The 11,025-nt window shown below is 42.4% G+C and overlaps 1 protein-coding gene across 1 annotated transcript in view; it reads left to right on the forward strand.

The window, feature by feature from the left end:
* The first annotated feature begins 4,959 nt into the window (after positions 1–4,959).
* ABCD4 (ATP binding cassette subfamily D member 4) overlaps positions 4,960–11,025 on the forward strand; it is a 14,807-nt gene continuing 8,741 nt past the window's right edge. The window contains 5 exon segments of the mRNA XM_023537054.1: positions 4,960–5,112; positions 7,815–7,933; positions 8,089–8,216; positions 9,373–9,512; positions 10,686–10,807. Of these exon segments, the coding sequence (XP_023392822.1) occupies positions 5,075–5,112; positions 7,815–7,933; positions 8,089–8,216; positions 9,373–9,512; positions 10,686–10,807 (547 nt within the window). The 5' untranslated portion in view covers positions 4,960–5,074.

Below are 11,025 nucleotides of genomic sequence, written 5' to 3' on the forward strand. Positions count from 1 at the left end.
CCCAATCTTTTCTCCTTCCCTTCTCTTCCACAGATGGGACCCAAGAGCACTCTCTATCAACATCTAGCATGCTAAACATCTCAGGGTGTGCATCCCAGAGGACTCAACCTGTGACATCCTCTATAGTTTTCTTAGCACTATGACTTATATTTAATATTATTGTACTTGCTTATTGTATGTATCAGCTTAAGGTCTGTGAAGGCAGGGACTTTGTTTTAAAACTACTGTATCTCCAGCACTTAAAACAATGCCTGGCACATATAGAGTGCTCAGTAAACACTTACTGAATGTTGAATGAATTCTCATTGCCACTATAGTCAGCTCTTCACTACTGTGGGTGTAAGGAACAAGTCTCCTAGAATGTGCCATGCAGGCATGCAGGTTATTTTGAGCTGAGAACAATTAAAGCCCAACAAACCCAAGAAGACTTTTTTTTTTACCTCCTTCTTCCTGCCTAGAGAGATTCAGTTAGAAAAACCTGCTTCAGGAAGGGATCCTTAGCATATTCACCTTAGCACGAATGAATGAAGTATGGCAGACAGGGAAGACCCAAGCAAAAATCTGTTCCACTAGATTCCTCTTTGTCCCATCGTTTCTAAACGGCCTTATAAGAAATTGTTTACAAATGTTTATTCTTTCTCACATACCTCTGAATTGCCTACCACCTACTCTTTAGTCCAAAAGGACATATATACCTCATTTTGCCTCACTGTTTTTGGAATTTTGGAATTTTCATGCTTATGTGAACTCCCCGTGTGCACATATTAAGATTTGATTTTATCCTGTTAATCTGCTGTATGTCACTTGAATTATTCAACCAGCCAGAAGAACTTAAGGGATGGGGGGAAAAGTTTCCCCATCCCTGACACTGCTCTAAGATTGCTCTTCGTGATCAGGGTGCCCTTGAGTGGTTTTTAGTATGAAGACTCCAACTTTTTAACAAACATGCAGCTCAGGGACACAATCTTTCCACAGTGATTTATTTCTAGGATGGGAACAGGCCCAGATGGTTTCAGATCTGGAAGAATTGACAGCAGGGTTCTGCTCAGCTAACAAGTTAATCTCTCCTGCTCTCTCCTCCTTTACTCTGGAAACAAACTTAACAGACTGGTCTCATATGTGGAAGCTGCCACAGGCTTTTGAACCAGCTACACCTCAGATGTTTTGACCTGAACAGCCCATAGGGTAAATTTCAGATTAAATTGTCATTCTTTAGTATTTTTACACACTGTTGCATCTTTTTCAAGAACATTCACATTGCTTGGTAATTTCTCATGATGGCCATGAGCTGTGAGTCTGCTTCAACATCCTAACTTTATATGCAGGAAAACTGAGGTTGGAGGAGTAGCTTCATTCACTTCAAAATTGTTTAATGGAAACCATTTATGTGCCAAGCACTGGGCTGGGTATTGCAGGATGTGAGGATAACTAAGAAGGATACAGGGAGACAGGCAGGAACAAGTCTTTAACTGAGGTATGAACCAACAACTGTGAGGGCCAGAAGATGAAGTGATTATTTCTATATTGCCAAACAACTTCTGGGTAGGTTGTATAATTAACATTTTTTAAAACCCACTTAAATAAAAAAAAAAAACACTTTAAACATACAGGCTCTTTTGTTCAAACTATCTTTTGCACTCTCCAGTCCTTTCATTCCTAATTTCTACAGATTGCAATTATTTTCAATGGATGCATACTTATGCACACACAAACATGTTTTTTTTTAAAACAAATGTGGAGTATGCTTTCTTTTAAACTTAACCATATTTTGTTTATGTTCAAGGATATTCATTGCAGCATTCTATGTAATAGCAAGAGACTATAACCCACTAAAATGTGGGAACTAGATGGATAGTTCCTCTTTACAACGGATTACTATGCAGTGGGAAAAACTGAGGTAGGTCTGCACGATATGGAACAAACTTCAAGATATACTATAAAGTGTAAAAAGCAAGCTTCAAGACAGAGTGTTTAAAAGGAAAAAGATAGGGGAGTGTGCATAATAATAATCACATTTAAATTTGCATATGCATAAAATATTTCTGGAAAGATTGCAAAGAAACTGTAAAGAGCAGTTGCCTCTAGGATGAGAGATGTACTTATTTTTCGTTATGTGCCTTATCACCTTGTGAGATTTTTATTACCATGTGTTCTTAATTTTTTCAACTAAAAAACTAGTTAATTAAAAAAACATAGTCAATAATATTGTAATAACTATGTATGGCATCAGATGAGTAATAGATTTATAGAGGCGCTCGCTTCATAAGCTATATAAATGTCTAATCACTATGTTGTACACCTGAAACTAATATAATATTGTATGTCAGCTGTAATTAAAAAAAATAAAAAATAAATGAAACATATCTCAAACTCTTAAACAAACAAACAATACAGCATGGGCATTTTTTCCGTGTTACTATGTAATACATTTAGCTCCTATCATTGCCAGGCACTGTTTAGATACTTCACACATATTAATTTATTTCCCACAACAACTCTCTGATGTAAAAATTACTATTCCACTTCACAGATAAGGAAACTGAAGCAACTTGCCCAAGATCACACAGATATTTAGTGGTAGAGCAGGGATTTGAACCATGTAACCTGTCTCTGAACAGGTTACATACTCTTAACCATACTCTTAACCATTAAGATGATGCCACACCTCTCTTGTTAATGGCTGCAAAGTATATTCTATAAAGTGATTGGGTCGTACTTTGTTTAACCACTCCTCTTTTGATGGGGATTCCGATTGCTTATAGGATTTGGCTATTACTGACATGCTGCAGAAATATTCTTGTGATCAACCCTTTGTGCTCTTGGGTAAATATATTTATAAGAAAAGTCCTTGAAATGAAACTATTGCATCATCTAAAACTTGATAGTCATTACGAAATTTTTCTTTCTTTTTTTCTTGACCAGTTTGTTCTCCCTTTGTCTATATATGAGAGTGAGGAAGTATAGCCCAGAAGTCCAGTAGCTAGAAAAGCAGAAGCTCCTCCCCACCTCACCCCGCTCACCAAGGCACAATTGTCAATGTCTGGAGATGATTTTTTTGGTTGGTGCAACTGGGTCAGGGGGAGTGCTGCTAGAATCTAGTAGCCAGGGATACGGCTCAACATCCTACAATACACAGGACAGCCTCCCTACACCTTCAACAAAGAATTATCAGGCCCAAAAAGTCCATAGTGCCTAGGCTGAAAAACCCTGCTGTATGGTACTTTTGTCATAGCACTTCATAAAGACAACTATAATTGTCAACTGGTTGACCTTCCCGGCTAAACAAGCCAGCATCATGAGAATAGGTGATACAGGTATCTCGTTGAGTATTTGGCACATAGTTGACAATAAGAACTGAAGGAAGATGGGAAGATACATCCAGATTCAAATGTAGAGCCCAGTAAGATCATGCTTCTTGTTTTCTTGAACCATTTCCCACCTTCCTTTGGGCAATATAATTGGTCACTTGATAAGCATTTCATTCTTCAACATTTAACAGATATTTATTAAGCACTTACTATATATTACCAGTATTTTAATGTCAACTGGTGGTTGTTGGCATCAATTCAGCGTCAATTCAAGGCCAACAGGAATCCCCAACTTGGGATGAGGTGAAGGAGGAGACTTTATTCTGTGTAAACAGCTCATTTGTGATATAGCATGACAGCATGGCTGTGGAATAGCTTAATAATGTTACAGCTCAATTATAAAACAGTATGACTATGAAATAGGCGGCTTGGCCTATTATACATCCACTTGGGAGTATTCAGAGAGCGTCTTTGTAGCATGGTTCCATCTCACTCCAGCTACACAGGTATACTAGAATTCACTCTGGTCCAAACTCTCATTTCAGCTCCAGCCCTGCTAACTTATACAGAGAGAAGTCCCTGCCTCTGGTCCTTGATTTGTCCATTCTCATGCAAACGAGGACTCCAAACCTTCACAGTTTGGCCCAAAAAGTACTGTCCCAATTGGTCATAATAGAGCTGTTCTACCAGTGGAGATGCTAATGAAGATATAGCTGTTCAGATCCAATTGGCAGGGAAAATCTCAGTCCTATTGTTTGAAATGCACTTCCAGGAACACCTTTATAAGGATTGGCTCTCAGCACAAGGTAAGAACACAGTGCAGATAGCAGGCAGTTTAGCGCAGGTTTCTATCTGAAGCTCAGCTTGCATGAGAGGCTCCTGTTTAGCGACAGCTGTTAGTTTCTGGGTTTCTGTTTTTGGTTTGGGTTTTGGTTTTTTTGAGTCCAGTTAGCCACCAGGAGCCCTTCCTGGTAGACATTTTCTTTCTCAGAAGCAACAGTAGGTACTGGGAATACAGCAATAAGCAAGGCAGAGTCAAACTTCACTCGAATGAAATTTATTCTTATAAAGGAAGACAAACAATAAACAAGGAAACGAAGTGGTTTCAGACAGTGATAAATATTATGAAGAAAATATACAAGTGTAATATAATAGGGAATGATGGGGCTGGATGACACACTCTAGGTAGGGTGAGCTGGTGGCTGCTGAACTAATGTTGGGAGTGAGCCAGCCATGGAAAGCTCCAGGCTGGGGGAAGACTCAGGTGGAGACAAGTGCAATTGCAAAGACCCTGAGTGGAAACAGAGTGGCCATTCAATGAAGACCAAGTGGAGGATCCAATCATATGCCATGAAAATATTTGGATTTTATTCTAACTGCAACCAGAAGCCTGATTTCTGTTGTTAAAAGAACACTGGTGCTTCTTTGGGAGAATGTATGAAATATCTACTATATTCAGAGTCTAAAATACCTATCATAAAATACTTAAGTCACGTTTCTCTGGTACCTCTTGTCAAAAAGGAAACCTCCCAAATCCAGAAGGGGGCGCTCTAGGCGCAGGGTCGACGGACTGTAACGCTCAGCACTGGTTCTCTTGAAGAAGTCGTTTCCGGGAGCGGCGGCGTAGCCCGGAGCCTTCCTTTCTATCCGCGCGTCTCTGTGGTCGCCGGGGCCCCGCCCCTCCCTGGCAAGTAGTGTGCTCTTCGTACTCTGCCCGGAGCTGGCCCGGGAGAAACCGTTCTTAAGAATCGGTCGGATCCCGGGTCATGGCGGTCCCGGGGCCCGCGCCCGGGAATGGCGCTAGGTGAGCAGGGTGACTGGGGAGGACAGTCCGGGCCTCAAGGCGTCCTACTGAGGGCTGCGTGGGGAAGGGGCTCCACTGCCTAACGCCCTAGTCCACGGCGCTTAAAGAGCCGCCGCCCCGGGGCAAGAGGAGCTCCGGAAGGGGCGCCCACTCTCTCCTCCCATCCGAGGCCGCCCTCCAGCTTCGCGGGAACTTCTGCCAACCCCTGCATCCTGGGTGTGGGATCCTCTCTTGGAACTGGCTTTTTTTTTTTTCTAAGACTTTCAAGTACGCAGAACTGGCTTGTTCCTTTTTCTCAGTTCTTGGCTTACTGTGGGCCAGTGCAAAGCCCTTCTAGTGTTTTATCATCTTCCTGCCTTCATTCCTTATTGTCAATCCCATTTCATTCCCCTTCTCAGACATCCACTTGGGAGTATTAAGAGAGCGTCTTTACAGCCCACTTTACATAAGTTTGCGTATGTGTTATCTTGAAAAATATATAGTGGTTTTGTATTCATATAAATGATAACATGATGTGATTCTTTTAAAAACTTTTTATCTCAGCATTGCGTTTTTGAGATCACACATGCTGTGCTAATCTAGTTTTCACCTCTGCTGCATGGTGCTACTCGAAGTGCATTAGACCCCATTTTGCTTATACATTCCCCTAGTAATGAACACTTACATTGCTTCCAATTTTAACTACCACAAGCCATACTGGCACTTGTCTTCTTATGGTTGTGGGTGAATTTCTCTGCATTATTTACACCAGTTTAGTATGCTAGGACATACCTAATTCTGCTAAATCGTTTTCTGGAATGGCCACACCAGATTATGCTTCCGGACAGCATTAAATAAAGGTTTCTCCATTACTCCCGCCTCCAACGTTTGATATTGTTTGGTTTTCTAATGTTTAACAGTCAGATGTTTGTAAGGTGGTATCCCATCGTATTAATTTTTATGTATTAAGCATTCGAGTTTCCCCTTTTCTGAATCACCTATATCCTTTTCCCACTTTTCTATGGATTTCTTGTTTTCCTGATCTTAAACAGGAATTCCGTGCATACTTTAGATTTTAATTCCTTGTGGTTTTACTCTGCAAGTACTTTCTCCAAGTCTTTTAACTTAATCTATAGCACTGTGAACAAAAATATTTAATTCTAAGTTAAATTTATTAGTTTTCCCCTTTATATTTTGTGGCTTGGGGATCTTATGTGACAAATACCTTCCAGTTATATCTTAATTAAGATATTCTTCTGCAGTTCCTTCTATTAATAACTAAATAGTTACTTTTCACATTTACTTTTTTAATCCATTTGGAGTTTTTAAAGTTAATTTTTTGTAAATGATTTGAGATAATCTAAATTTTCCTCCACCATTTTCAATAAGTAACTAATGAATTAATAATTAAAAATTAAAGAAGCTCTGTAGTACAGTTAAGAGCACAGATTCTTGGATCCAGGCTGTACATGTTCAAGCCCTAAGGCTGCCACTTGCCAGGTGGGTGACAGGACAGCGTACTTAATCTCTTTTGCCTCAGTTCCTCTTTCATAAAATAGGCTATATTCTCCATATCTTAGAGTTGTGACAAATGAATTCTGCACTGGTTCTCTTGAAGAAGTGTAAAACATGTAGAACAGTACTGGGCACATAGTATGTGCTTAGTAAGTGTTGACAACTATTAGTATTACTATGTCCTTCCTTATAATGTAACCTCTCTGAGGTGCCCATGTAACCGTAGCTTTTTTTTGAGGGGATTTGTGTCGGGGTTTTTTTTTTGGTCTCTCTGTTTCACTGGTCTTTTTGTTTCTGTATTAATACCGTACTTTGTTATTACTTCAGCCCTGTATTATGATATATCTTAATTACTTGATGGTAATTAAGTAATTACCATCTTCCTTCTCCTTTCCTATTCTTCACAATTTCTTAAGCTATTCATGGACCATTATATTCCAGATAAAGTTCTTTCGAGAAGTCCAGCTTTTGATTGGTATTACACTGAATTTATAGATAACATTTGTCAGAAATGAGGGCTTTATAATATTAAATCATGCCAGCTCTGTCAATTTAATTCTTCTTTCCTATCCTACAGTAGAACTTTTTGTTTTTCCTCTAAAATGTCATATACATTCTTTTTAAAAGTTAATTCCTGGATATTTTATAGTTTTTCTACATTTTTGTTTTGTAAATGACTTTTTCTTTATGTTTTCCAGTTAATTATTGTTGGTACAGAAACCTATTGATACATGTTTGTTAACCCTATATCTAGCCGAACTTTCATTTCCAACATTTTGTCTACTGATTTGCTGTTTCCTGTGGAAACGATCACATTTCTGCAAATAACGACAATTTAATTTCTCTCCTTTCAGTCCTTTTGCCTCATTTCTTTTTCTTGCTTTCCTGCTTTAGCCAGGATTTTAAAATCCTTGATGGAGTGGGCTTCCTTGTCTTCTTCGTGACCATAAAGAGGATATGGCTAAAATTTCTTCATTAGCTAAGTTTTTTGCTGTAGATTTTTGGTAAGTAACTTTTCAGAGCATTTAGCAACTTAAAGAAATTCCTTTCTATCCCTGGTCTGTTCCAGACCTACCGTCTTCAGCATTTGTAAACCATTCTTTCTGAACGGCCTGGACCCCACCACAGAATGTAATAAGCTTGGTAACTGCTCTTTAAGGCTCAGCTGCCCTCTTAGGTTTCTTTCTGCTTCTGCTTCTCTTCTTCAGGCCCAAGTTAGATCTGCAATTTCTCCAGCGGTTCCTGCAGATACAGAAGGTTTTGTTTCCTTCTTGGTCATCACAGAATGCCTTGATGTTCCTGACCCTTTTGTGTCTGGCCCTCTTGGGTGAGTGAGTGAGCCCAGGCTAGAGGCGGGAGGGCAGCCCTGGTTTTTGATCCTTTTCCTTCTCTGGGGTAATAATGAGGCAAGGACTCAAGAGGAAGCCTCCCTCCTTTTTGTACCCCTCATTACTGATTTCTGACTTCTCTCCTTGCGCCCAGAACAACTCGTGATCTACCAGGTTGGCTTGATCCCCAGTCACTACTACGGGGTCCTGGGAAACAAAGACTTGGATGGATTTAAGACCTTGACCTTCCTGGCTGTCACGCTCATCGTTCTCAACTCCATGGTAAGTTCTTCTTGTGTCTCTTTTCCTTTCCAGCCTAATAAGAATGGAATGCCCAGTGGACTTAGCCACCAGGAAGCAGGAATCAAGCTAGGGTGTATGACCTCTCCCTTTTCTGGGAACTTAAGGTCAGAAACCTAGGTAGGGCATTGATCTTGCTATTGACACACTGAGACCAATTCCTTGGGTCTTTCAAGCTCCCAGAACCACGAGATTTGGGTTTAATTCAGCATACTGTGGAAATGATCATTGTTCCTTCCATTCCCAGAACTCTTGCTTCAGGGAGCTCAGAGCACTTGAAAACTGGGATCAGCAGCCAGAGCTGCTCTTCTTCTGTGGGGCAAAGGCTATGACTCAGCCTGGCACCATGCCACACCGCCCAGCCTTTGCACCTGCTGTTTTCTCGCAGAATGGCCTTACGCTATCCCTTGTTCGCTTGGTTAATGCCTGCTCGCTTTTCAAGATTCTTCTGTTGTCACCTCCTTCAAGTCCTCCTTAACTTTCTCCTCCATGCTTCCTCTGCCAAACTCTGTCCTTTACTTAACCAATATTTTGAGTTTCCCTCTGCTGTAACACTCTTTACACCCTTGTAATTGTCTGTTTCTTGGCTAGACTGAACTCATTGCAATTTCCCTCATGCTTATTAGCACATAAATGATGAATGGTGAGAGCCAAGGCTCTGCTAGGACTCCAGCCTAATGCTCTCTCTCAGGCTGTGCTTAACCTGTTTTCTTGGGGAAGCCACTTCTCACACTTTGGCACTTTAGTTGGATCTTTGGTCAGTAAGCACCCATGTACACAGAACCGGGTTCCAAGTTGTGGGGACAGAAAACTAAGAACATAAATAGAATAGAAAACACTGTCCTCAATCTCCAGAAGCTCATATGCTCTCAGAATAAGACAGGAGCTAGAGGGTCTTGCCTTTGGTAAGCCCTTCAGTATTTGGCAAAGGAATGAACATGTGAGTGAGTGAAGAAGGGAGAAGTCCCATGACTGGACACTTTAAACAAGCGGAGGAGCTGAGTGGACAGAGTAATCCAAGTGGGCCAGGACGGGTCCCCAGAGGCTTTCTGCCAGCCCTGAGCTTTGAGCTGAACTGAGACTTGCAGGAAGCCATTCTCCCTCTCCTTCCCTTGCCCTTGCCTCCCCCACTGTGCAGCTGAAGAGCTTTGACCAGTTCACCTGTAACCTGTTGTACGTAAGCTGGAGGAAGGACCTCACCAAGCACCTCCACCGCCTCTACTTCCGGGGCCGCGTGTACTACACTGTCAACGTGCTGCGGGATGACATCGATAACCCGTAGGCCCCCCTCTCGGTCCTACTACCCTCTGCCTGGTTCCATCCATCTGACTCATCTCATCTGACTCAGAGATCATCTACAGTTATTTGCAGATGTCACTAAGAGCCATGGGAGGAGGATGCTCTGCAGGGGACTCCTGGAGAGGCTGCTAGGCTGAGAATAGGGAGCTAAAATATGAGGGTGGCTTGCTTTTGTCCATTTCATATCCTGGGCTTCCGACTCCGGCCCCCTCTCAAGAGAGTGTCTTTGCTAGAAAAAGCTAGAAAATCAGCTCTCAGCAGTAAAAGAAAATGCTGTTTAGAACTCAGTCTAGGATTTAAATCTTGATTCTGTCACCTCCCAGCATATAGGCCATAAGTTCACTAAGCCCCAGGTTCCCTTTCTGTAAAATGAGGATAACAATAGTTTCAAAGGATGCAGTGAGGATAAAATGATATTCATGTAATGCAAATGTACAGTGCCTGGCTCATAGCAAGTGTTCCAATGTAAATTAGCTATTGTGATTTTACAGGTAAGGACACTGAAGCCCAGAGAATGCAAGTGACTCATGTCTCATTGGGAATAGGAGTCACTGTGGCCCTGGTGGTGTAATGGGACATATGGGGCCTCCTCACCCATTTCCTCCCCACACACCACCCTCCCAAGCACTTTGTTGCCTAGGGTGATCTTTCCTCAGCACAAGCTGAGTTTTGCAGCAAAGATTCTTGGGAAGCTGCTGCCGCCGCTGCTTACCTGTCTCTCCTAGGCCTCTTCTCTGTGGCTTTATCCATGGAAGCTTCCGCAGTCAGGTAGCTAAAATGGGGGCAGACCCAGGCTCATAAAAGAGAGATTGGGAGGAGTGAGATAGATGGGGTAGCTTTCCTGATCATCTAGAAACTTAGCTCACCTACCCTCAGAACTGACTCAGGACCCCTGGGTGCTGGACTTTTCAATGTCACTTTTTCTGAGGGATAAACCGAGGCACCGTAAGAAGCAACTCTCCAGAACCTTGTGTAGAGGTCCCGAGGGTCTCATTGCCTCTGGGAAACCCACCCTTGACTGAGTCCATCTCCCCATGGGGCCATTCCTGACGGTACTGGAAGGTCAGAATGAGAGGTAACATGGAACTGTCAGCTTTCTCAACCCTCAATTCCAGCTCCTTGGGTCTAGTTACTCTGTGTCATTGGCTTCAGGGACCAGCGCATCAGCCAGGATGTGGAGCGGTTCTGCCGACAGCTCAGCAGCATGGCCAGCCAGCTGATCATCTCCCCCTTCACCCTCGTCTATTACACCTATCAGTGCTTCCAAAGGTGAAGCCTCTCCTCCTGCCAGAATCCCTCCTGCTCCCCCAGCTCTGTATCCCAGAGGTCCCTCACTCACACAAGCTCTCCCAGGTCAAGGTCCAAAAGAGACTAGTCTTCCCCTCTTCCCACCTGCACCCAGAAGTCTTCCTGTCTCATGTGCTTGGGCCCCTGCCATCCCTTTGGCCCTGTGGTATTTCAGTGTGACAGGGATCCTGATGCTCTGACAGCC

This window comes from Pteropus vampyrus, unplaced genomic scaffold, assembly GCF_000151845.1.
Source record: "Pteropus vampyrus isolate Shadow unplaced genomic scaffold, Pvam_2.0 Scaffold177, whole genome shotgun sequence".
In the NCBI taxonomy this organism is placed as follows: Eukaryota; Metazoa; Chordata; class Mammalia; order Chiroptera; family Pteropodidae; genus Pteropus; species Pteropus vampyrus.